The sequence below is a fragment of the Moschus berezovskii genome, chromosome 24 (assembly GCF_049115385.1).
Source record: "Moschus berezovskii isolate FMDL1 chromosome 24, NW_MosBer_1.0, whole genome shotgun sequence".
In the NCBI taxonomy this organism is placed as follows: domain Eukaryota; kingdom Metazoa; phylum Chordata; class Mammalia; order Artiodactyla; family Moschidae; genus Moschus; species Moschus berezovskii.
In genome coordinates, this window is record NC_142483.1 from 60,254,394 (window position 1) to 60,282,374 (window position 27,981).

At 39.2% G+C, this 27,981-nt stretch overlaps 1 protein-coding gene across 9 annotated transcripts in view; it reads left to right on the plus strand.

Annotated features, from left to right (window-relative positions):
• NEK10 (NIMA related kinase 10) overlaps window positions 1–27,981 on the plus strand; it is a 317,096-nt gene that overhangs the window by 209,851 nt on the left and 79,264 nt on the right. For 6 of the 9 annotated variants that reach the window (XM_055414802.2, XM_055414796.2, XM_055414794.2 and 3 more), the window contains 4 exons: window positions 52–138; window positions 1,806–1,860; window positions 23,007–23,044; window positions 23,144–23,284. In XM_055414802.2, coding sequence (XP_055270777.2) covers window positions 52–138; window positions 1,806–1,860; window positions 23,007–23,044; window positions 23,144–23,284 — 321 coding nt within the window. The remainder of the gene's footprint in view (window positions 1–51; window positions 139–1,805; window positions 1,861–23,006; window positions 23,045–23,143; window positions 23,285–27,981) is intronic. The other 3 variants (XM_055414799.2, XM_055414797.2, XR_008684291.2) reach the window with 2 other exon arrangements.

Consider the following 27,981-nt stretch of genomic DNA (forward strand, 5'->3'; position numbering starts at 1 on the left):
ATTCCTTTGTGTTTCAAAGTTCATTTGCTTTTTATTTTTATTAATGTACAGATATATATTCAGAGCTTGATGATGAATTGGACATTTCGGATAACTTTAGCAGCTCCAGCTCAAGCCCTTTGAAGGAATCGACATTCAGTAAGCTTTCTTGCCAACTTGTGGATTCCGGCAGGTAGAGGTCTGGAAATTGTACTTGGGAATCAAGCAGATGTCATTGCCTACATAAATGAATGGTTTGTTTCCCAGGTGCAGTGCTATTTAGCACAGGTCTGTCACTCTGACAGAGTGCAAAGTCCACCTGGCACTGTGGCTTTCCATTGCCTCCTGTCAAACGAACAGTTTAATTATTTCTTCCAGCAAATACAGATTCTAACTGGGGAGTGGAGATAACTTATTTGGAAACATACTAACTAACTACAGGAGTAATGGAAGTGACCTTTTATGAAACTCATAAAAGGTTATGATCAGAGGTTAGAAACCGGAGAAGGAATTAGTCTTGCTGTAGACTAAGTTTTGTACAGTTTTACTTATATTACTATAAAGGGATATATTTTCCTTAAAACACTAAAGTTAAATAAATGTTATAATTATTTAGAATTATGAAAAACATGTAGATTCAGTAAATATGTTAATCTTTACTCTTAATTTGAAACTTAAAAAAAAGGACTGGGGCATGGGAAAGTAAAGATATATTTAGATACAATTTAAAGAATCTTCTCTATAGAAACATAGGATTCAATTCACTAAACAAATCTGAAATTGAAATAAACACCATTTAAAATAGAAAACTGACAGAAAAGAATAACTCTTTTTTAAAATTAATTTATTTTTTGTTGAAGGATAATTGCTTTATAAAATTTGGCTGTGTTCTGTCAAACCTCAACATGAATCAGCCATAGGTACACACACACCCCTCCCTTTTGAACCTCCCTCCCATCTCCCTCCCCATCCCACCCCTCTAGCTTGACACAGAGCCCCTGTTTGAGTTTCCTGACTCTTTTAAAAGAGTAAGTTGATGGAATATTAAATAGGATAGATAGAAATACTCTGAAATAAAGTGTAAATAATCCCTTCTCAATGACTATACCATGAAAATTTCATAAAAGAAAGTTTACAATAGTGTCTCTAAGGATCAGAGTAGGACTCTAAGGATTTTGCTTCATACTTTATCTCTTTTTAAAATTAAATGGTCCATCAAAGTGGATTATAGACATTTCACATTTTCTGGGGCTATGTCAAATTCCAACACTCTGTTCTGTTTTCCATCTAAATTCCTGCCCTGTCTGCTAACTAAAATGTCTTGATTTGTGATTGAGAAAACGTGAATATTATGTAGCAAAGATATTTGTGAATTTAAACATATGTAGCGGATTCTAGAAGCAGTTAATTACTGACAGAGGTGAATTTTGAGATGATGGGATATTGTGTATCCACAGTAACAATGATGGGGAGGGTCAGTGGGAAAGTGAGGAAGGAAAAGCTGGACCGTTACACTTGCATGTGGTTACTTCTAGCTCTCTTGGCAAGGCATTTAGGATGATGATGATACAAATGTTTTATGTACTTTGTTAGCAATGAATAATGGAGTTTCTTTGTTTAGCACTTTTTCTTTGAGAAAGGACCCTTAAACAAACCTGTTAACAAACAGTAATTTGCAACATTATATTTTAGCTGATAGTATCATAAATGAAGATAGTCTTTATAGTAGGTACAATTGGTTAGGTATTTTTAAACAGGCAAATAAGTGAATAAATAAATCATTTGCAGCAGGAAAATGTGAAGTTATTTTTATTTTCTTGTTTCAGGCACTTTAAAAAGAAGTTTTAGTGCTTCAGGAGGAGAAAGACAATCCCAAACTAGGTATGTAGACGTTGAGTTCCTAGAAACAGTTTTAGACTCTGCAGAGCTGTTTAGGTGGCTAAATTGATACCCAATAGCAGAAGTTACTATGGGCATGTGGTACCAGACTGTGGGAGCCCAGAACTGTTTGCATTTCACCAAGGACCATGCTGGGAAGAGCATTAAGCTTGGGCATGGGTTTTAGTCTCGCTTTGCAATCCTCAGCCACTTAGTTAGTCTCCCTGAGCTCAGGGGTAGCCCAGGGTTGTAGGGCTTCATGAGATTATCTGGGGCTGTGGCTCGCTATCCCTTATTTTTCTACATCCCTGGGGTATAGATGCCTATGGCAGATGTAGCAGGTATAGACCACGTCACACCCAAGTCTCAGCCAGCAGGAGGGGGATGGGATGCAGAGACACATCCTTCCTTTTATGGATGTGACTCAAATGTTGTGTTCTTCCCTTCTGCTCACAGATCAGTGAGCACAGGCGAATCCAGCTACAGGGGAGAATGCACATGTTTGGGGAATTCCATTTTTAAAAAAGAAATCATTATTTTGTAATGACTAGCACTTTCTGCAATATTTGTCCCTTGGGCTAAGAACTGAAATGAAACTCTTTGATATGGCTTTTTGCAAGTTCCTGGTGACCTTCATGAGAACAGTTCAGTGACCTTGGGTGAGGCTGGTGGGAGCAGAAGCCTCACTGTGGTGGTTTCAGAGGTTACAGAAGCAGAGACAGAGAAAAACTGAAGAAAGTAGTGAACTGAGTGAGTTGATGGGAATGTTTGATGAGAAAGGGCCTTCTGGAATCAGGGTGGCTGAAGGGTGAGTGGACTGAGGAGAAGCAGCTGATGGAGAGGGGAAACTGTAGCTGGTTCCCAGTCTCAGAGCGGCATGGACCTGAGGACAGCCCTGGAAAAGAGGAAAGGGCAGCTTTTGTGTGTGTCTGAAGAAAGAGAGGCAAAGATACATTTAAGCTGGAGGGGCAGAGAAGAGGGATATACTTGGTAGTTTCTGCTTATTAGATGATGGTCCAGCTCACTGTGGAGGATCCTTTAGTCAAAAGAGTGTGATCGGCTGGGGAGAGCTGGCATCGAGATGGCAGGGAGCTGAGCAGGGACAGGCAGGGGACTGTCAACAGTGCTGGGTCTAGGAAGTGCTGGCCAGGTCATGTGTGAGTGGCTGTGCTTTACCAGGCAGGCTGTGTGGGCACAGGAAATAAAAGATGACTTGGGCTGACTTATGTTCATTAGAAAGCTTTCAAGGACTCACATAATTATGGAAAGCACAGAATCAACTTATGAAGGGATAGAAGACAGGTCAGCCCCTGAAGTCTGTGGAGGAGGCACTCCTGGAATATTTGTCAAGGCTCTAATACAGGCCTGAATGAGCTTCCAGCTTATTTGCTCTGTCTGCATGTCACCTGTCTAAGGATCCAGTGTCCTGCAGGGGAGTTGGGTTGGCCTGATTCCCTGCTGTGGGAAGGTCTGAGCCCCTTCACTGGCAGCCCCTCCAGGTCCCTCATGGGCCACATTGTTTAGTCAAAGATACAACATCACTGATAAGTTTATCTTTTCCAAGTGAGTGTCAAGAACGTTAAGCTAAAGTCTATTTATTTCCTAAGTCTTTTCTGGTGTTGCTAGTAACACGGTCCCATCACTTCATGGCAAATAGATGGGGAAACAATGGAAACAGTGACAGACTTTATTTTCTTGGGCTCCAAAATCACTGCAGATGGTGACTGCAGTCATGAAATTAAAAGACACTTGCTCCTTGGAAGAAAAGTTATGACCAACTAAGACAGTATTAAAAAGCCGAGATACTACTTTGCCAACAAAGGTCCGTCTAGGCCAAACTACGTTTTTCCAGTAGTTATGTATGGATGTGAAAATTGGACCATAAAGAAAGCTGAGAGCTGAAGAATTGATTCTTTTGGGCTGTGGTATTGGAGAAGACTCTTCAGAGTCCCTTGGACTGCAAGGAGACCCAACCAGTCCATCCTAAAAAGGAAATCAGTCCTGAATATTCTTTGGAAGGACTGATGCTGAAGTTGAAACTGAAACTCCAATACTTCAGCCACCTGATGTGAAGAGCTGACTCATTGGAAAAGACCCTGATGCTGGGAAAGATTGAAGGCAGGAGAATAAGGGGATGACAGAGGATGAGATGGTTGGATGGCATCATCAACTTAATGGACATGAAATTGAGCAATCTCCGGAAGTTGGTGATGGATAGGGATGCCTGCAGTTCATGAGGTCACAAAGAGTTGGACACAACTGAGTGACTGAACTGAACTGATGACTTATATTATAAAGTACATCATCAAAAGTCTTTTTCATTTTTATTGGACACTTTACTTAGTGATACAAAGTTGCATAAATATATAGAAAATATTCAAAATAAGTATTTTAGTACAAAAATAAATGATCATATATGGCTGTCTCCCCCAATTAAGAGAATTTTATATTAAGATGGAAATTTTCAATCAAATATTTTTAGGAATCTCAGCATTTCCAAATAAATATAGTCCTTTTCCCAGAAAGGATTCATAGAAAAATTTTCAGTTGAAGTGTAGCTCTTCAAAAACAAAGGAAACATATGTATTAGAGCTTGAAATACTTTTTAGTTTTTTGTTTTTTGAAATGCTTTTTTAAAACTAGTCATTACCTACATATTTACATCAAATTGCATAAACTAGAACCAACAGAAAGAAGCAGTTCAATTGGAATCTCATTTAAAGTGGGATATTGCAGAGTGGGCTTTAATTTGGGGTTAATGACCAAGTTAATAGGTGGAAAATGGAAGATGGCCCAGACCTTGAGGTTGATGAATCAGCAGAAGCAGTCATAAGTAAACAGGTGAATAGGGTCTGAGCTAAAATAACATGTGCAAGACTGTGCTGTGTATGGGACCATGTGACATGCCATTGAGGGTCACAAGCTGATTTAAGGCAAACCCTCTTCTCTCAAGGGCTTCCCTGGTGGCTCAGCTGGTAAAGAATCTGCCTGCAATGCAGGAGACCTGGGTTCTGTCCCTGGATTGGAAAGATCCCTTGGAGAAGGGAAACGCTACCCACTCCAGTATTTTGGCCTGGAGAATTCCATGGACTGTATAGTCCATGGGGTTGCAAAGAGTCGGACATGACTGAACAACTTTCACTTCACTTCACTTCACTCTTCTCTCAAGGCATAGTGGAGGGGGCACAAAAGTAGACTTGAGAAGGAAATAAATAACAAAAGATAGCCTGTGATTAATACCAAATAAGAGAAGAGAAAATTAATGACATTTTTACTTCCTTCCAGGTATTCCCTTTAATTATGAATTAAATAAGGTGAAAGTTATTTGTAATCTAATTTGTTTAGAGCTATCCTGTTTCTTGGTTTATTAATATTAACTGTAAACCCCTCCTGCAAAGTGTTTAAAAGCTAAATGAAAAGTTAGAATCTAAAATAAGATAGAAGAACTACAAAATATAATAAAAATAAATTTGAAATCAAGCCTGCAGATATTTTTGGCTGTTTCGTGCCATGTGTTAATTAGTAGGACAGTTACAATGAGACCCTGGGCAGCTCTCCCAGGAGCTCCTTTCTGGCTCCTAGAGAAAGGGTCCCAATGAGAACGAGTCACAGAGAGGCACGTGCTTGATTTGAGGACAGTGTTCAGAGTTTAGAGTTCAGACTTGGATCTGGCTCCATGGTGCACAGAGAAAGCTTAAGCGTAAAGTCTCAACTTTGGTCATCCCAGATATCAAGGGCTAAGTTGAAGCTAATTGCCTGCTAAAGATCCTTGATCCCTCCCCAGTAACTTGACACAAACTTTCATGAGCAGTTGGGCCAGCAAATGGATAAAACATGAGTAAAGGAAACTAGGAAAGGCAGCTCTTGCCTCCTCAGAGAAGTATTGAATTCTCAAGGATAGTGAAAGGAAACATGATATTATCAATGAAAGGCACCCTGGTGTTGTGACCCAAGCTGTCATCAGATGATACATTTTTCAGGAATGTAATTAATGGCAAGACTCAGAGTCTCCAACTCTTAGAAGTCAATGCTCTTTTTATGCTCTCTTTAGCAGAAGTCACTTGAAGCCAGAAAGTAATTAATTTGGGTTATTTTCCTTGCCAAACTCCTCCCATATCTCAGCTCTCCTTCCCCAAATCACCAAAAATCCTAAAAGCCAAACTCAGAGTGGAGAAACTGGATCAGTGGAGAGTGTCCCATTTCTTGGCTCTGAAAATGCCGTCTTTCAGTCATTTGCAGCAGAGGTCAATCTCCAGATCTCCATGACCAGGTCTCCAGATTCTAAATCTCCCCCACCAAGATGTCACCTGGAAGCCATTCCTAGGGCTCTTCCAGACCCCTAGAAGACCTGGCAATGTCAGCATGGCATTTTTAGTATTATTAAGGTAAAACATGGGGAATCTCCTCTTGATACACATTTTCCAGCAAACAAGTATATTCACTTAAGATAATTTGCTTTTAGTCATGTCTTTGGTTTATCAGAATAGAGATTTGATTTTACATCTTTGCTCTTTGCATGTAACCAGAGAGTCATAAATAGAGTGTCACTTGGGACACTCACATTGTTAATCTGAGTGGTCACCAAGTAGTTGCTTTAACTGCAATCACTCATACTCTCTCAAGGGCTCGCTGTTCTGAAGATACAGAACCATAAGATTCTGGCTTACATTTAGCTTCTATTTGGTAAGTCACAAAAGGCAAATTCAAATTACCTTAATGGTTTATTTTTATATATTGGTTTAAGTGAATCACAGTCTTGTGATGGTCTATTTTAATAATTTTTCTTGAATGAGAACATAAGAAATTATTTTGTTTTAAAAGCTTAAATGAGGTATAATTCACACAAAGTAAATTACACATTGCTTTGTGTGATATAGGGCCTATACACAAAGTAAATTACACATTGCTTTGTGTGATATAGGGCCTATACCAGCGTTTGTCTGGAGTTTATAGTCTTAGTTGATATATTTAGTGGTGGTTCTAATTCAATAAGTCATAGAATTTTATTTCAGTTTACAAATAGATTGTCCTGTATAACTTGGTAATACACACAGGGGTTTCAGTCTCTTTGTCACATACAGTCAAGTACTAGTAAACTATGGTCGTTGAATTATGACTTTCTACAAAATTAATTGATTAATCAATTAATATTTATTACTTTTGCTGGCACATACCAGACTATGCCCAGTCCATCTTTGCATTCCCCAGGGCACAGCTTATTGCACATAGGTACCAGTCCACAAATACTTGTCAGTTAATAGATGAATGACTGTTATCTTAGCACAAATTCTTTATCTCTGTCTATAACTGGATTAAAACCTCACCTCCTGGCTTGAACCTAGCTTGAACCTACAGTCTTTGCCATAGTCAACAGCTTAAACCCTTTTTAAAGATCCTGTTGCTTAGGCAATAAGATTTTTCCTTGTACATGTATATTCCGTTGCCAAGCCAACAGAGTGCAGTTGGCAGGCTAGTTTCAAACATTGAATGTTTGCAGAATCAGAGATACCTGTGGTTCACAGACTCTTTGATGAATCAAAGTATGCATAATTGTTTTCAAGGATGTGTGCCTGATTCTAGTCTTTGTGTATAGAGATGACTGGAAATGTTTGTGACCATCCAGTATCATACATGTGACTGGAAAGAACTTGTGTGATCTCAGGACCTAGGAATCTTGCCTCCCTATAGCAAATGTCTTGATTATTTTGATTTAAAGCTATAGAGAATAGAGACTCCCTCTACTTTTTCATAATCCAGTTTCTAATAATCCAGATATAGTTTCACCTAACTTGATTAAATACTATTGATCCCTGCTTGCTGCTGTTAACCTGGCCTAGTAGCTGATGTCACAATCAAGCAGTCTTACCAAAACGATTTGTTGTCAGTTGTTGTTGTTGCTCAGTCGCTCAGTCGTGTCCCAGTATTTGTGACCACATGGTCTGCAGCACTCCAGGCTTTCCTGTCCTTCACTATCTCCCAGAGTTTGCTTAAACTCATGTCCATTGAGTTGATGATGTCATCCAATCATCTTATCCTCTGTCACCACTTTCTCTCCTGCCCTCAACCTTTCCCAGCATCAGTGTCTTTTCCAATGAGTCACCTCTTTGCATCAGGTGGCCAAAGAACTGGAGCTTCAACTTCAGCATCAATCCTTCCAATGAATATTGAATTCCTTTAGGATTGACAAGTTTGATCTCCTTGCTGTCCAAGGGACTCTCAAGAGTCTTCTCCAGCACCACAATTCAAAAATATCAATTCTTAACATTGTTTATGGTGCCACTATCACATCCATACATGGCTACTGGGAAAAATATAGCTTTGACTATCCGGACCTTTATTGGAAAAGTGATATGTCAACTTTTTAATAGTCTATCTAGGTTTGTCATAGCTTTGCTTCCAAGGAGTAAGCATCTTAATCTCATGGCTACAGTCACCATCTGCAGTGATTTTTGAGCCCAAGAAAATAAAATCTGTCATTGTTTCCCCATCTATTTGCTGTGAAGTGATGGGACTGGATGCCATGATCTTCGTTTTTTGAATGTTGAGCTTTAGGCCAGCTCTTTCACTTTCCTCTTTCACCCTCATCAAGAGGCTTTTTAGTTCCTTTCTGCCACTGGAGTGGTGTCATCTGCATATTTGAGGTTATTGATATTTCTCCCAGCAATGTTGATTACAGCTGTGACTCATGCAGCCTGGCATTTGGCATGATATACTCTTTATTTAGGGCTTCCCAGGTGGCTCAGTGGGTAAAGAACCTGCCTACAATGAAGGAGACACAGGCAGAAGTGAGTTTGATACCTGGGATAGGGAAGATCCCCTGGAGGAAGGCATGGCAACCCACTCCAGTATTCTTGCCTGCAGAATCCCATGGACAGAGTAGCCTGGTGAGCTGCACTCCATAGGGTAGCAAAGAGTTGAACACAACTGAACTGACTGAACATGCACACTTGTACACACTCTGTATATAAATTAAATAAGCAGGGTGACAGTATACAGCCAGCCTTGACAGACTCCTTTCCCAGTTTGGAACCAGTCCATTTTTCCATGTCCAGTTCTCACTGTTGCTTCCTGACCTGCATATAGGTTTCTCAGGAGGCAGGTAAGGTGGTCTGGTATTCACATCTCTTTGAGAATTTTCCACAGTTTGTTGTGATTCACACGGTCAAAGGCTTTAGCGTAGTCAGTGAAGCAGAAGTAGATTTTTTTTTCTGGAATTCTCTTGCTTTTCCTATGTTCCAACAAATGTTGGCAATTTGCTGTCAGCTTCCCTGGTGGCTCAGAGGTTAAAGCATCTGCCTCCAATGCGGGAGACCCAGGTTTGATCCCTGGGTCGGGAAGATCCCGTGGAGAAGGAAACGGTAACCCACTCCAATATTCTTGCCTGGAGAATCCCATGGACGGAGAAGCCTGGTAGGCTACAGTCCACGGGGTCGCAAAGAGTCGGACACGACTGAGCGACGGAACGGAATGGAAAATCATTCTATTCCTTTTCTATGACAGTTCTAAAATTTCCTTGCTTATTGCTTATTAGTTCCTAGCTGTTATTCGAATACCAGTGGAGAGCCACAGTAGCACCATGCCAACTTCCTGCAGTGATACCAATTCCATTAACATTCAGTTCAGTTCAGTCGCTCAGTCGTGTCCGACTCTCCGCGACCCCATGAATCACAGCACGCCAGGCCTCCCTGTCCATCACCAACTCCCGGAGTTCACTCAAACTCATGTCCAAAGAGTCGGTGATGCCATCCAGCCATCTCATTCTCTGTACAGGTGAACAAAAAGCTCTTAATGAGCAGGAGAAATTATCCATAAATAATATCACTTATTCACACAGGGTATGTTTATGATGTAACTGCCTAAAAGACACTTTAAAGATGTAAAATGCTAGTGAGCTTAGATGCTGTGGTTGCATCATCTTAATGTTGTAAGCCAGGCTTCTCATTTCATCATAAGGTCAAATATTTCTTCTACCAGCATTAAGTTGTATTGACTACTTTTCATAGTTGAATTCAATGATGTGTTGCACTTGCAATGCATGTGAAAATATCTCCTCAGTTCAGAGATACATTTAAAAGAATTTGATGAGGTATAAAATTCTAGACTCCATCTCCTTTATGACCAGCATGCCTCTGACAAAATAATCATCTAAATAATTTATTTCACACTTGCATTTGTCAGTGAAAACTTGATTTAAAAAATTGCAAAGCTAATACCTCCAATTGCCACCTTACCTTTAGTGGTCAGGTAAAGTGTAAGTTGATCACTGAGGAAGGCTTTCTTATCTCTCCTTGCTATTCTTTGGAATTCTGCATTCGGTGATCAATGCAAAGAAATAGAGGAAAACAACAGAAAAGGAAAAACAAAAGATCTCTTCAAGAAACTTAGAGATTCCAAGGGAACATTTCATGCAAAGATGGGCTCAATAAAGGACAGAAATGGTATGGACCTAACAGAAGCAGAAGATATTAAGAAGAGGTGGCAAGAATACACAGAAGAACTGTACAAAAAAGATCTTCACGACCAAGACAGTCACGATAACGTGATCACTGACCTAGAGCCAGACATCTTGGAATGTGAAGTTAAGTGGGCCTTAGAAAGCATCACTATGAACAAAGCTAGTGGAGGTGATGGAATTCCAGTTGAGCTATTTCAAATTCTGAAAGATGATGCTGTGAAAGCGCTGCACTCAATATGCCAGCAAATTTGGAAAACTCAGCAGTGGCCACAGGACTGGAAAAGGTCAGTTTTCATTCCAATCCCAAAGAAAGGCAATGCCAAAGAATGCTCAAACTAACGCACAATTGCACTCATCTCACACGCTAGTAAAGTCACGCTTAAAATTCTCCAAGCCAGGCTTCAGCAATATGTGAACCATGAACTCCCAGATGTACAAGCTGGTTTTAGAAAAGGCAGAGGCACCAGAGATCAAATTGCCAACATCCGCTGGCTCATGGAGAAAGCAAGAGAGTTCCAGAAAAACATCTATTTCTGCTTCATTGACTATGCCAAAGCCTTTGACTGTGTGGATCACAATAAACTGTGGAACATTCTGAAAGAGATGGGAATCCCAGACCACCTGACCTGCCTCTTGAGAAACCTGTATGCAGGCCAGGAAGCAACAGTTAGAACTGGCCATGAAACAACAGACTGGTTCCAAATAGGAAAAGGAGTACGTCAAGGTTGTATAATGTCACCTTGCTTATTTAACTTCTATGCAGAGTACATCATGAGGAACGCTGGGCTGGAAGAAGCACAAGCTGGAATCAAGATTGCTGGGAGAAATATCAATAACCTCAGATATGCAGATGACACTACCCTTATGGCAGAAAGTGAAGAGGAACTCAAAAGCCTCTTGATGAAAGTGAAAGAGGAAAGTGAAAATGTTGGTTTGAAGCTCAACATTCAGAAAACAAAGATCATGGCATCTGGTCCCATCACTTCATGGGAAATAGATGGAAAAACAGTGGAAACAGTGTCAGACTTTATTTTTTGGGGCTCCAAAATCACTGCAGATGCTGATTGCAGCCATGAAATTAAAACACGCTTACTCCTTGGAAGGAAAGTTATGACCATACTTGATAGTGTATTAAAAAGCAGAGACATTACTTTGCCAACCAAGGTCCTAATAGTCAAGGCTATGGTTTTTCCCGTGGTCATGTATGGATGTGAGAGTTGGACTGTGAAGAAAGCTGATCGCCGAAGAATTGATGCTTTTAAACTGTGGTGTTGGAGAAGACTCTTGAGAGTCCCTTGTACTGCAAGGAGATCCAACCAGTCCATTCTAAAGGAGATCAATCCTGGGTGTTCATTGGAAGGACTGATGCTGAAGCTGAAACTGCAATACTTTGGCCACCTCATGCGACGAGTTGACTCACTGGAAAAGACTCTGATGCTGGAAAAGGTTGGGGGCGGGAGGAGAAGGGGACGACGGAGAATGAGATGGCTGGATGGCATCACCGACTCTGTGGACATGAGTTTGAATGAACTCCCGGAGTTGGTGATGGACAGGGAGGCCTGGCGTGCTGTGATTCATGGGGTCGAAAAGAGTCGGACACGACTGAGCGACTGAACTGAACTGAACTGAAAGTGTAAGTGGTCAGCTGTTACTCATATTCAGTGCTTCGACTTCTGTTTTGGCTTCTGAATTCTGCATGAAGAATTTGGTTTATAAATACACACCAGATCTGAAGAGAGCTGAAAAGACCTTTCAGATTTTTAAAAAACCTTTCGTTTCTCTGAAATTGTTTTATCGATCTGAAATGCTATTGATCAATTCCCATTTCAAAGCTTTTAGAAGACACAAGCTTCATTATGATAAACCTTTTCACCACAAAACATTTCTGGATTGTTTTCTTTGTGTTGGGCCATTTCTGTGTCATAGGAAGCCACTCTCTGAAGCCATAATGTTCCATTAGACATAAACATTCAGTCTGGTTCAATCTAGAGGCAGACTTCCCTCCTTTCAGTTCAGTTCACCCTCTCAGTCATGTCCAGGTGTTTGTGACCCCATGAACCACAGCACGCCAGGCCTCCCTGTCCATCATCAACTCCAGGAGTTTATCCAAACTCATATCTATTGTGTCAGTGATGCCATCTAACCATCTCATCCTCTGTCGTCCCCTTCCCCTCCTGCCTTCAGTCTTTCCCAGCATCAGGGTCTTTTCAAATGAGTCAGTTCTTTGCATCAGGTGGGTCCCTCAGATTCTGCCTAATCTGTCCATTGTTCATGTTTGTTGACCCAACACTTTTTAGTTAAAAGTTGTCATTAAGAATTTTTTTCTGTTGTGAAATTTCAGATGACTGTGTTTCCTTATGATCTGTGATATAATTTCCAGAGAAATTAGCAGTTTTTCTGCTATATTTGTGCAATCTTGTAACTTCCAAGACTGTAGGGACCAATTCTTTCAGTCTTCCATCTCCAATGTCTAGCACAGTGCCTACACACAGTGAGCATGTAGTAAATATTTTTGAGTGAATCAGTGTGTGATGGTTATTTTTAAAGATTCCCTGAAATTTCTTAAGGAGAAATTTAGAATCATATAAAGGGGCAGCAAAGCTGAAAGCAACTCAGCATTACCAGGGAGATCTATTTCATATATGCCCACTAGCATTTTTTTTTTTCCTTAACATATCTTTTTACTGAAGTATAGTTGATTTACAATATTGTGTTAGTTTCAGATGTACAGCACAGTAACTTAAATTGTGTTAAAAATTATGACAAGATAATGGCTCTATTTTCCTATGATGTGCAATATATCCTCGTTTCTTATCTGTTATATATATAGTAGTTTGTATCTCTTAATCCCACATTCTTAAGTTATCCCTCCACTCCTCCCTCACCCCTATAGTAATCAGTTGTTTGTTTTCTACATCTGTGAGTCTGTTTCACGCAAATGTTCATTTGTATTATATATTAGATCCTAGAGAGGCTCATCAAGATTAAGAGACTGGACCACCTAAGAGCCTCTTTGGTCCCTTTAATCTTGCCTCAGGTGGTTTCCTTTCTAATTCTCCGTTGATTAGCAACTGTTCTGCTCTTTGGGACTCAGAGAAGGTCATGAACTCTGGAGTCTTGCCTACAAGGAGTGGGGGATAGAAAGGCCTCCCTGCCCTGGAGTCCCACAGGGTCCTGTTCAGCACAGTTCTTTTAATCTTTTCTATTGCTTTTTCCCCCTGTTTTGTTTATTTCTGATCTTGCTTCCCTTGAGGAAGCTGGTAAAGAATCCATGTGCAATGTGGGAGACCTGGATTCAATCCCTGGGTTGGGAAGATCCCCTGGAGAAGGGAAAGGCTACCCACTCCAGTATTCTGGCCTGGAGAATTCCATGAAGTATACAGTCTGTGGGGTCACAAAGAGTCAGACACGACAGTGACTTTCACTTTCTGATCTTTACTGTTTCCTTGGATTTTGTTTGTTCTTTTTTTCTCTAATTCTTGTAGGTGGTGGGTTAGGTTGTTTATTTGAAATTTTTGTTGCTTTTTGAAAAAACCTGTATTCCTTTTCTCATAGTGATTTTCCTGCATTCCATAGATTTTATAAAATTATGTTTAATTGTCACCTCTCTTAACATAGTTTCTGATTTCTTGTTTGATGGCATCATTGGCCCATTGGTTTTTTAGTAGCAGCTTGTTTAGTCTCCTTGTGTTCATTTCTCCCTCATCTTTCTGTGGCTGATGTCTAGTTTCATGCTGTTGTGGTCAGAAAAAATGCTTGAAATTTTTATCCTCTTGAGTTTGTTGAGGTTTGCTTTGTGGCCTAGTATTTGGTCTATTCTAGAGAATGTTCCATACATGCTTGAAAAGAATGGGGTATACTCTGGGCTTTTGGGGATGTGGTATCCTTTAGATACAGTTAACTCCAACTGGTCTTTTGTCATGTAGGACCTCTGTTGTCTTATGGATTTTCTGTCTAGAAGGTCAGTCCATTGATGTCAGTGGGGTGTTAAAGACTCCTGCTATTATTGTATTCCTGTCAATGTCTCCCTTTATGGCTGTTACACTTGATTTATATATATGTGTATATATATATATATATATATATATATATATATATATATATACTCTGGTATTAGGTGCATAATCTTAATAAGTGTCTTCTATTATTGATCCCATTATCATTATATGCTATTCTTTCTTTTTCTAAGTAGGTAAGTAAGTAAGTGTTAGTCGCTTAGTTGTGCCCGACTCTTTGCCACCCCATGGATTGCAGCCCACCAGGCTCTTCTGTTCATGGGATTTTCCAGGCAAGGATACTGGAGTGGGTTGCCATTTCCTTCTCCAGGGGATCTTCACAACCCAGGGATTGAACCCAGGTCTCCTGCACTGCAGGCAGTTTCCTTACTAACTGAGCTACAAGGGAAGCCCAAAAAGTTTCTTTCTAAACTTTATTTTAAAGGCTATTTTTTTGGTGATACAAGTATCAGTCAGTTCAGTCACTCAATCGTGTCCGACTCTTTGTGACCCCATGAACCATGCAGCACGCCAGGCCTGTCTGTCCATCACCAACTCCTGAAGTGTACCCAAATTCATGTCCATTGAGTCAGTGATGCCATCTAACCATCTCATCCTCTGTTGTCCCCTTCTCCTCCTGCCCTCAATCTTTCCCAGCATCAGAGTCTTTTCAGATGAGTCAGCTCTTCGCATTAGGTGGCCAAAGGATTAGAGTTTCAGCTTCAACATCAGTCCTTCCAATGAACACCCAGGACTGATCTCCTTTAGGATGGACTGGTAGGATCTTCTTGCAGTCCAAGGGACTCTCAAGTCTTCTCCAACACCACAGTTCAAAAGCATCAATTCTTTGGCACTCAGGTTTCTTTATGGTCCAACTCTCACATCCATACATGACTACTGGAAAAACCATAGCCTTGACTAGATGGACTTTTTGACAAAGTAATGTCTCTGCTTTTAAAATATGCTGTCTAGCTTGGTCATAACTTTCCTTCCATGGTGCAATCAGCATCTTCAGTGATTTTGGAGTCCCCCAAAATAAAATCAGCCACCGTTTCCACTGTTTCCCCATCTGTTTGCCATGAAGTGATGGAGCCAGATGCCATGATCTTAGTTTTCTGAATGTTGATCTTTAAGCCAACTTTTTTACTCTTCTCTTTCACTTTCATCAAGAGGGTCTTCAGTTCTTCTTCACTTTCTGCCATAAGGGTGGTGTCAGGTTATTGATATTTCTCCCGGCAATCTTGATTCCAGCTTATGCTTTCTCCAGCCCAGTGTTCCTCATGATGTACTCTGCATATAAGTTAAATAAGCAGGGTAACGATATCTAGCCTTTACGTACTCCTTTTCCTATTTGGAACCAGTCTGTTGTTCCATGTCCAGTTCTAACTGTTGCTTCCTGGCCTACATACAGGTTTCTCAAGAGGCAGGTGAGGTGGTCTGGTATTCCTATCTCTTGAAGAATTTTCCACAGTTTATTGTGATGTACACAGTCAAAGGCTTTGGCATAGTCAATAAAGCAGAAATAGATGATTTCCTGGAACTCTCTTACTTTTTCTATGATCCAGCGAATGTTGGGAATTTGATCTCTGGTTCCTCTGCCTTTTCTAAAACCAGCTTGAACATCTGGAAATTCATAGTTCACATATTGCTGAAGCCTGGCTTGGAGAATTTTGAGCATTGCTTTACTAGCGTGTGAGATGAGTGCAATTGTGTGGTAGTTTGAGCATTCTTTGGCATTGCCTTTCTTTGGGATTGGAATGAAGACTGACCTTTTCCAGTCCTGTGGCCACTGCTGAGTTTTCCAAATTTGCTGACACATTGAGTGCAGCACTTTCACAGCATCATATTTTTGGATTTGAAAAAGCTCCACTGGAATTTCATCACCTCCACTAGCTTTGTTTGTAGTGATTCTTCCTAAGGCCCACTTGACTTCACATTCCAGGATATTTGGCTCCAGGTGAGTGATCACACCATCGTGATTATCTGGGTTGTGATGATCTTTTTGTACAGGTTTTCTGTGTATTCCTGCCACCTCTTCTTAATATCTTCGGCTTCTGTTAGGTCCATACCATTTTTGTCCTTTATCGAGCTCATCTTTGCATGAAATGTTCCCTTGGTATCTCTAATTTTCTTGAAGAGATCTCTAGTCTTTCCCATTCTATGTTTTCCTCTATTTCTTTGCATTGATTGCTGAGGAAGTCTTTCTTATCTTTCCTTGCTATTCTTTGGAACTCTGCATTCAAATGGGTATATCTTTCTTTTTCTCCTTTGTTTTTTGCTTCTCTTCTTTTCACAGCTATTTGTAAGGCCTCCTCAGACAGCCATTTTGCTCTTTTGCATTTCTTTTCCATGGGGATAGTCCTGATTCTTGTCTCCTGCACAATGTCACAAACCTCTTCCTTAGTTCGTCTTGCACTCTGTCTATCAGATCTAGTCCCTTAAATCTATTTCTCACTTCCACTGTATAGTCATAAGGGATTTGATTTAAGTCATACCTGAATGGTCTGGTGTTTTTCCCCATTTTCTTCAATTTAAGTCTGAATTTGGCAATAAGGAGTTCATGATCTGCCCTGCAAATAAATGCATCAGTGCCATCTTTCTAAATTCCTTATATATGTGGTAGTATGTGATATTTATGTTTCTCTTTCTGACTTACTTCACTGTATAATAGGCTCTATGTACATCCACCTCATTAGAACTGACTCAAATGCCTTCCTTTTTATGGCTGAGTAATATTCCATTGTATATATGTATATCAACTTCTCCATCCATTCATCTGTCAATGGACATCTGGTTGCTTCAGTATTCTAGCTTTTGTAAACAGTGCTGCAATGAACATTGGGGTACTTGTGTGTTTTTCAATTTTGGTTTCCTCAGTATTTATGCCTAGTCGTGGGATTCATGGGCCAGATGGTGGTTTTCTGGCTGTATCAGTGTACATTCCCATCAACAATGCAAGAGAATTCTCTTTTTTCCACATCCTCTCCAGCATTGTTTGTAGACTTTTTGGTGATGGCCATTCTGACTAGTGTGAGGTCGTATCTCATTATAGTTTTGATTTGCTGGGAGAAATATCAATAACCTCAGATATGCAGATTACACCACCGTTATGGCAGAAAGTGAAGAGGAACTTAAAAGCCTCTTGATGAAAGTAAAAGAGGAGAGTGAAAAAGTTGGCTTGAAGCTCAACATTCAGAAAACTATGATCATGGCATCTGGTACCATCACTTCATGGGAAATAGATGGGGAAACAGTGTCAGACTTTATATTTTTGTGCTCCAGAATCGCTGCAGGTGCTGATTGCAGCCATGAAATTAAAAGACGGTTACTGCTTGGAGGGAGGGTTATGACCAACCTCAGTTCAGTTTAGTTCAGTCACTCAGTCGTGACCGACTCTTTGTGACCCCATGAATCACAGCACGCCAGGCCTCCCTGTCCATCACCAACTCCCGGAGTTCACTCAAACTCATGTCCATCGAGTCGGTGATGCCATCCAGCCATCTCATTCTCTGTCATCCCCTTCTCCTCCCGCCCCCAATCCTTCCCAGCATCAGAGTATTTTCCATTGCGTCAACTCTTCACATGAGGTGGCCAAAGTATTGGAGTTTCAGCTTTAGCATGTAGGTAGCATATTAAAAAGCAGAGACATTACTTTGCCATCCAAGGTCCGTCTGGTCAAGGCTATGGTTTTTCCAGTGGTCATGTATGGATGTGAGAGTTGGACTGTGAAGAAAGCTGATCACCAAAGAATTGATGCTTTTGAACTGTGGTGTTGGAGAAGACTCTTGAGAGTCCCTTGGACTGCAAGGAGATCCAACCAGTCCATTCTAAAGGAGATCAATTCTGGGTGTTCATTGGAAGGGCTGATGCTAAAGTTGAAGCTCCAATACTTTGACCACCTCATGCAATGAGTTGACTCACTGGAAAAGACTCTGATGCTGGGAGGGATTGGGGGCAGGAAGAGAAGGGGATGACAGAGAATGAGATGGCTGGAAGGCATCACCGACTTGGTGGACATGAGTTTGAGTGAACTCCGGGAGTTGGTGATGGACAGGGAGGCCTGGCATGCTGTGATTTATGGGTTCACAAAGAGTTGGACACGACTGAGCGACTGAACTGAACTGAACTGGATAATGAGCAATGTTGAGCATCTTTTCATGTGTTTGTTAGCTATCTGTATGTCTTCTTTGGCGAAATGTCTATTTAGGTCTGTTCCCCACTTTTTGATTGGGTTGTTTGTTTTTCTGGTATTAAGTTGCATGAACTGCTTGTACATTTTGTGGATTGATTCTTTGCCAGTTGTTTCCTTTGCTATTATTTTCTCCCATTCTGAGGGTTGCCTTTTTACCTTGTTTGTAGTCTACTTTGCTGTGCAAAAGCTTTTAGGTTTAATTCGGTCCCACTTGTTTGTTTTTTATTTTATTTCCGTTACTCTAGGAGGTTGGTCAATGGCAAGCCACTCCAGTACTCTTGCCTGGAAAATCCCATGGACAGAGGAGCCTGGTAGGCTGCAGTCCATGGGGTCGCTACTAGTCGGACATGACTGAGCGACTTCACTTTCACACATTGGAGAAGGAAATGACAACCCACTCCAGTGTTCTTGCCTGGAGAATCCCAGGGACAGCGGAGCCTAGTCGGCTGCCGTATATGGGGTCGCACAGAGTCGGACACGACTGAAGCGACTTAGCAGCAGCAGCAGGAGGTTGGTCGTAGAGGATTTTGCTTTGGTTTATGTCATCGAGTGTTCTGCCTATGTTTTCCTCTAAGGTTTTTTTTTTTTTAGTTTCTGACCTTACATTTAGGCCTTTAATCCATTTTGAGTTTATCTTTCTGTATTGTGTTAGTAAGTGTTCTAATTTCATTCTTTTACATGTATATGTCCAGTTCTCCCAACACCATTTATTGAAAAGGCTAATCTTTGCCCCATTGTATATTCTTGCCTCCTTTGTTGAAAATAAGCTAGCCATATGTATGTAGGTTTATCTCTGGGCTTTCTGTCTTGTTCCATTGATCTATACTTCTGTTTTGGTTCCAGTACCATACTGTCTTGATGACTGTAGTTTTATAGTATAGTCTGAAGTCAGAAAGGTTGATTCCTCCAGCTCCATTCTTCTTTCTCAAGACTTCTTTGGATATTTAGGATCTTTTGTGTTTCCATATGAATTGTGAAATTTTTTTTGTTCTAGTTCTGTGAAAATACCATTGGTAATTTGATAGGGATTGCATTGAATCTGTAGATTGTATCTGGTAGCCTAGTCATTTTCACAGTATTGATTCTTCCTACCCAGGAACATGAAATATCTCTCCATCTGTTTATGTTGTCTTTGATTTCTTTCACCAGTGTCTTATAATTTTCTGTGTACAGTTATTTTGTCTACTTAGGTAGGTTTACTCCTAGATATTTTATTCTTTCTGTTCCAATGGTGAATGGAATTGATTCCTTAATTTCTCTTTCTGATTTTTCATTGTTATTATACAGGAGTGCAAGGGATTTCTGTGTATTGATCTTGTATCCTGCAACTTTCTGATTGGGTCTTTTTTTTAATATTTTCAAATGTTCATTTTTGAGATCAGTTCTTTTCCTTTATTAAGTTTATTATTAATCATATTTTAAATTCTCTTTTGGTAAATTGTTTGTTTCTGTTTCATTATTTTTCTTGGGTTTTCTTCTGCTTTTTCAATGGACAGTAGTTCTTTTTATTTAGCTTTCTCTGTCTCTATTACTTTAGGTGAAACAGTTGTCCACCGCAGTCTTAAAATGGCTGTTTTTATGTGGGAGCATCCCTCTGCACACTGTGTGTGCCTTTTACCTGCCTTTGATGGGTGAGTTGGATTTGAGGTGGATGCCAGTTATACCTTTCCTCAGGATGTGCTGGAAGTTATCCCCTTGATAAACTGGTACTAGAGATGGAGGGGCTAGAGTCGGCACCAGATCTGAGGCAGGACTTCCTCTCTGCCCAGTGGCCATCACTGCCTCACCTGTTAGGGGTGAGGTCTGCTTTTAAATTGCCAGAGAAGAAGCTAGCTCTATCCCCTTTAAGTGGATTTTTTTTTTTTTCCCTCTTCCATGTACCAAGACTTTTGCTTCAGTGGCGTGGGGTGCTGAAACAAGTGTGGTCTGTACATTAATAGAGATCTGATGCACTGACTGTGTAGGCATCTGTAGCTCCAGTCGGATACTGACTCAGATGTAAGCCCCCTTTGTTTTTCACAGCCAATCATTTCTCCCTGCCTCTGCCACCACCCTCTACACATTTGTGGAACAACTCTGCTGGGCTAGCAGAGAGCTTTGTGGACTGCTGGGGTGTGTCAGAGGTTAGCTGTGGTAGAGCATCCCCATCAGAATCCGGGAAACTTCTGGGATGCTGCTTGAGTAAGCATTAGCAATGGCCACTGCTGCCAATCTTGGGCTTTGCCCTAGGACCAGGTTGCCTGTATGTCCCAAGAATTTTAAATTTAATTTAAATTTGAAAAGTTACATTAATATTTATATTTAGTACATGTTGAAATAATATTTTGGTTATTTTAGTTTAAAATCTTATTAAAATTAATTTCACTGTTTTCTTTCTACTTCTTAAAACTGTGGCTACCAGAAAATTTCGACTTATGTTTGTGGTTTGCATATTTCTGTTGGACAGTGCTGGGCTTGTCTAGAAGACTAGGCTATGCGTTTGCCCTTGCTGAGGGGTAACCTGTGTGCAAGGGAATGATTTGCTGGAACAGACACTCTACCCCTCTGCTCAGTCCTGAAGCTTCTGCCCACAGTTATATGGACACTGCTAAGATCATGCCCCTCTTTGAAAATATGAGGCAGGGATCATCCCTTTTCCTTATGTTAACATGTGACCTTATTCCAGGTGTAAGAAGAATGTATTACCTATGTAAAACTGATGAGTTTCATTTAATTTTCAAGGGTCTGGAAATATGGGCTGGAATGGGACAGAAAAAATAAATAGGATCAAGAGAGGAGTGGATTGGTGGGGAATTGGAAGGATGGAAATGGAGAGGAAAGGAGTTCACAGTTAGATGCACACATTTTGATATTATTCTAGTAATGAAGTTGAGTGGTGGATAAATGAGTGCCAAATTTTCTATGCTTGATAACTTGGGTATGTGTTGCATGTATGTATCAAAATTTCTGTGACTGTAGTGAAAGGGTTGGGGTAATAGAATTATCAGTCATGTTAATTTGTGTCTGAGTCCCTATATCAATTCCCATTTAGTAAACACCTATCATGTGCCTTAAACATAGAGGATGTTTGATGTACTTTGGTCGTGTTCCAGTAAAGTATGGTTCTTATAATTTGTCAGGGCATAGATGTTTCTTATTTCTTAAAAAAAAAACCAAAACTGTTAAGAATTTGTCTCTAGATTCTAGTAGATAAAACAAGATTGAAGGTTATTTATGTCTGTCCTTAGTAGGGTCTAATGAGTCTTCCACTCAGTGAAAGGTCCGGAGACCAACTTGCGTAATGATAAGGAAATCCTAAATTTTAGAATAGGGCAAAAAAATGATGGTAATAATGCTGAGAACATAAGGAAAAATATAGTCCTCTTAAATGTAAAAATTATCTCATTTCATCGGAAGAGTTTTAGTTTCTTCCTTAAGACAGCAGGAATAAAGCATGGAACATACTAAATATAAAATTTTAAATTCTATTTTTTTCATACAAAATAAGTATTTTTATTTTATTTTTTATTTATTTTGGGGCTTTCCTCATGGCTCAGTTGGTAAAGAATCTGCCTGCAGTGTGGGAGACCTGGATTTGATCCCTGAGTTGGGAGGATCCCTTGGAGAAGGGAAAAGCTACTCACACCAGTACTCTGGCCTGGAGAATTCCATGGACTATATACAGTCCATGGGGTAGCATCACAAAAAGTGATGGTAATAATGCTGAGAACATAAGGAAAAATATAATCTTCTTAAATGTAAAATTTATCTCATTTCATAGGAAGAGTTATAGTTTCTTCTTTAAGACAGCAGGAATAAAGCATGGAACATACTACATATAAAATTTTAAATGCTATTTCTTTTTCATACAAAATAAGTATTTTTGTTTTAATTTTTTAATTTATTTTTGGCTATTCTGCGTCTTCCTTGCTGTGTGGGCTTATCTTTAGTTGGGGCAAGCTGGGGCTACTCTCTAGTTGCAGCACACAGGTTTCTCATTGCAATGGCTTCTCTTGTTGCAGAGCATGGGCTCTAGAGCACATCGGCTTTAGTGGTTGTGGCACATGGGCTCAGTAGTTGTGGTTCCCAGGCTCCAGAGCACAGGCTCAATAGTTGTGGCACAAGGGCTTAGTTGCTGCAAGTCATGTGGGATCCTCCTGGATCAGATATCAAAACTATGTCTCTTGCATGGCAGGCAGATTCTTTACTACTGAGCCACCAGGGAAGTTCAAGTATTTTGATTTTAAATGTAACAAGAAAATCATTCAAGCCTAAGATTTAGGCTTGTAATTATTATTAGAGTTTATGAACAACTGTGATGCAACCAGGTTCTTCCATTGGTCATATAATGTCAGTTCTGCTCTGGGTTCAATTATATCTCTTTTCTCCCTTTATTAAACTCTTGAGGACATCTTTAGGGAAAGCTAACTTATATTATCATGTGGTTTCATAAACCGTAGTGGGATACAAGCTTTCAGTAAATGTTAGTCAAATCCAAGTTGAATAAACCTTCTCATTCTGCTTACAGAGACTTCACTGGTGGAATAGGATCCAGACTGAGACCAGGTAATTTAGCTTTGTCAGCAGTAACATCACACACGCTACCCTGAAATTCAGTGTAATTTGTGTTACAGTCTCATGTCTTTCCCCCTTTTATTTCTTCAGCTTTGCTGCCTCTTGACCTGCTTCTGAAAGTGCCACCCCTCCTGCTCAGTGCCCACGTTAAGGAGCTAGAGGCTGAGTTAGTGACGGGGTGGCAGTCCCACAGCCTTCCCACTGTGATTCTCCACAGTCTCAAAGACCATGGTAGTACTTATATTAGATAACATTGGTCTCAAGCACACAATGGGTGAACACAGAATTGTGGTTGGGCCTGAATACCCAAATGATGCTTGGGAGGTAACTCTAGGACAAACAACAAGAGAATCTCGTTTCATCTGTCCATCATTATTATATAGTTTGGCAAATTAACAGTATCAAGGTGTTTTCTGTGTTCACTTGTTTGATGAAATATATGAACTATATTCTAAAGTTTGTGTTTTTGCTTTGGTAGGAATGTTAGCCAGTTGAATTTCGAAGCTAACAGTACATACCTACTATCAAAAAATAGTAACTATGTTTTGCATATGTATTTCTATAAGCTGTGCACCTATATAAGAGAGTAAAGCGTATCTTTTCTTCTATCTCCTTTACTCTGATGCAGAGAATTCTTTTTACTTATTTGTATTTGATTAAAGCAATGTTATATAAAACTGTTTCTCTAATAAGGTAGAAATTGTGAATTCTTAAAGTATAACAGTTTATAGTAATTGTTTGAGAAAAAAAGAGTGTGTTCATTAACATTTCTAATTTCTACTAAAGTGGACCAAATGTTCAACAGTAACAGTAAAGTTTTTAACTAAACCTGGATAATTCAGGAAAAAAAACTTAGTGATTGTGCTTTTAACACATGTATATGACTCAAGTATAAAGTTCTGTTTTATTACTTTGGTTAATTTGGAATTATTGCTTAATGTTATTTTCACTTTAACTTCCTTAATTCGTGTTCTTTTGTAGAGTTAATACATATGAACTTTTAGGAGATGTGAACTGATTTACTGTAATATTAGTCCATGTCTCCACATTTATTAAATTTGCTTTGGAAGATTTATTGACAGTTTGGGGGCATTTACATGATCAGCATAGATGCAGAAAAGAGATAACTTTGTTGTTAAGATGTCCAAAACATTATTAAGATGTTATGTTGACCATGCCCCACTCCAGCTATTTTGGTACAAGGTAAGTTATGTAACCATGAAGCTAAAGTGATTTTTGTTGATTGATTTTATAACAGTGAGAGCAAAACACATACATATGTAAGCAATTTGAAGTTCAGTTGTGATTCATAAAAATAATTACTTTTCCTAAAGGGTATGTTGAGTTAGTTAGCTCAAGACTTGACTTTATGTCTTCAAAATTAATTGGATCTCTGGATATTTAAACAAACTCTTTAGCATAGATAACATGTAATATATTATATTTCTTAAACCTACAGTTTGTTATACTATGTAATTTTTAAACATTTACCAATTCATGCATTTAAATTTAAAGCAGAATATATTATAGCATTTTAAGTGTTGTCAGTGAATGCTTAAGTTTACCTATAAAGGAGTGATAGTTTTGACTGATATTATAGAACACAGTAATGCATATGGAGAAAATTTGAGTTATTACCTAAGAGCTATTCTACATTACAATGAAAAAATCATATTTTTAATTTATCTTAATGCAGAGTAGTTTTTCTGCATATTATAAAAGTCATACTTTTCTAAATGTTGCAGGTGGTCTTGGACTAATTGGTTGCTTTACCAAATGACAAACAACTGGTATAGGCCTCACTTAGATTGCCTCTTGTGCAAATGAGGATTCATTCCATTGTATATAAACAACACCAACAGCTATAGTCCTGTATTGCCTGAATGTTCTGGAAAAACTGTCAGAGAGGAGAGAATTTTGTCAGAACCTGGGTGTATTCCCAAGACTAAATCTTGAATGTGAGCATCATTTTCCATTCGCTATGGCAGAACAAAGGGTGAAAACTATTATTTTAGAGTGTCGAGTGGCTGTATTAGAATGTGATCCTGCCTATAGCATACTCTTAAAATGTGAACTTCTAGGTTTATATTGTGGCCATATGGCAGTGTTTAATGTACTTCCAAACTCCTGTAAAACAAATAACCATGAAGCCATTTCAACACTATTATTAAAAATCCTCTGCCTTTTAATACTAACTAGATTCTGTAAATAATTTATTTTATAGCATATTCCTTAGATTATATAATAGTAATTTGACAACAGAATTGAAAACTTAGGAATTTCTGTATTGAGTAGATGAAAATATTAGCAGTAATTAACATGGAATGAATGAATGAATAAACATGTGTAACATGCAAAGTATGCATGTTAACTATTTTAGCTCTAATTTACTAACCTTTTTCACTTACAGATTACCACTGTACAAATATGGCCATTTCTGAGTATTATTTGTATTACTATTTAACAAATGTCTATTTCTTTCATTTGACTGGCTTTCTCAACAGAAGCACATTCACAGAGAACAAACTAGTGTTTACCAGTAGGGAGAGGGAAAGATGAAAGGGGAAGGGCATTAAGAGGTACAAACTATTAGATATAAGTAAGTGGCATATACCCTGGATAAACCACAATTCAAAAAGACACATGTACCCCAATGTTCACTGCAGCACTATTTGCAATAGCCAGGACGTGGAAGCAACCTAGATATCCATGACAGACGAATGGATAAAGGGAGTTGTGGTACATATACACAATGTAATCAGTTCAGTTCAGTTCAATTCAGTCGCTCAGTCGTGTCCGACTCTTTGCGACCCCATGAATCACAGCACGCCAGGCCTCCCTGTCCATCACCAACTCCCGGAGTTCACTCAAACTCATGTCCATCGAGTCGGTGATGCCATCCAGCCATCTCATTCTCTGTCATCCCCTTCTCCTCCCGCCCCCAATTCCTCCCAGCATCAGAGTCTTTTCCAGTGAGTCAACTCGTCGCATGAGGTGGCCAAAGTATTGCAGTTTCAACTTTAGCATCAGTCCTTCAAATGAACACTGAGGATTGATCTACTTTAGAATGGACTGGTTGGATCTCCTTGCAGTCCAAGGGACTCTCAAGAGTCTTCTCCAACACCACAGTTCAAAAGCATCAATTCTTCGGTGATCAGCTTTCTTCACAGTCCAACTCTCACATCTATACATGACCACGGGAAAAACCATAGCCTTGAGTAGACGGACCTTTGTTGGCAAAGTAATGTCTCTACTTTTTAATATGCTATCTAGGTTGGTCATAACTTTCCTTCCAAGGAGTAAGCGTGTTTTAATTTCATGGCTGCAATCAGCATCTGCAGTGATTTTGGAGCCCCCCAAAATAAAGTCTGACACTGTTTCCACTGTTTCCCCATCTATTTCCCATGAAGTGATGTGACCAGATGCCATGATCTTTGTTTTCTGAATAGAAATAGATTTTCTACAATAGTAGCTTTCAAAGTGTTTTTTTGAAATGATCCTCAGTAAAACACACATTTTATATCTAGACTGAATGGACCCTTACTACATGCAGTACTCTGAAATTTTCTGTCCTGTTTTATTCCATGCCATTCCATTCCACTTTTCAAAATACTGGTCCTGGCTCATTAAACTGATTCAGGACTCAACCATAGTTTGAAAAATATTTCTCTGAAGGTACACAGTGAAGTATGTAAATAGGCAGAAAAGTAAGCGAAAGGCAACACACCAAGCTGGTATCAGAGGTTGCCTCTGGGGAGAAGGCTGATGGGTGGTGGTTCCAGGGGTTCTAGAGTCTCTTCTGTGATACTTAGGTTATTGTACATTTGTCTGCTTATTTTTATAATGGGTATCTGTAAATATACATTTTAAAATGTACTTTTTAGAGAGTAAGAAATCAAAGCTATTTTCAAAACTCAAGGAATTACTGGGATTGAGAGAGTAGTGGGCAAAGGTCTTAAAGAAAAATTGTTGCACTGCATATTGAATAGTACAGAAGGCAGGCATTCTAGCTAACTATTTATGTTTTATATCTATGGCCACAGATATAAAACATAAACTAAACTACAGTAGTTTTAGATATCAGTCTAGACAAACAAATAATTACAGGAGTGGGATGGGGAGGGAGATGGGAGGGAGGTTCAAAAGGGAGGGGATATATGTATACCTATGGCTGATTCATGTTGAGCTTTGACAGAAAACAGCAAAATTCTGTAAAGCAATTATTCTTCAAATAATTAATTCAAGTAAAAATAAATTAATTAAAAAATATAACTAAAAAATCAAAAAATAAATTTATTTGAAAAGAATAATTATTTCTGCAAAGAAACATTACTGTAGAAAATATAAATATAATGTATGTATCCTTGGCCATCTCTGCAGGCTGAAGCAGATATGTCCAGTTCTCTGTTTTCTTTTTCAGAACTGCCTTAATTCTTTCTGGTTTATCTTCACGTTTTTACACTAAGGGTAATTTATTAAGCCTCATCTGAAAGGTCGAGTAACTCATGTTTATAAGAGGTTAGACACAGTTCCTAGAGGAGGTAGATCCTTTAAATTTCAAACATTTAAAAGGTATTAAGTGTAGATGAATTAGAACTGGATGATTTCTTGTGTGAATTTCTCAACACAGTAAAAACACCCATAAGAAAAAGAATATTTTCTTTTTTTAGTTTGTTTCCTAAATATACATTTTCATATGCTAATTATAAGACAAATCAAATCTTTTAATGGTCACATTAAATTTTCTCTATAAATATTTTGAAAATAAATTTTTAGGGTAAAATATGTAAGCCTTCTCAGAAAGCACTGATATAAGAATCATTTTTCAAAATCTTAGCTGTTACTAAAGCAATGATTGTGTTCACATTTAATTTCATCTACTCAAGGTTTCATTGAGGTAAAAAAAGAAGGTCTTTGGAACTTTTCTT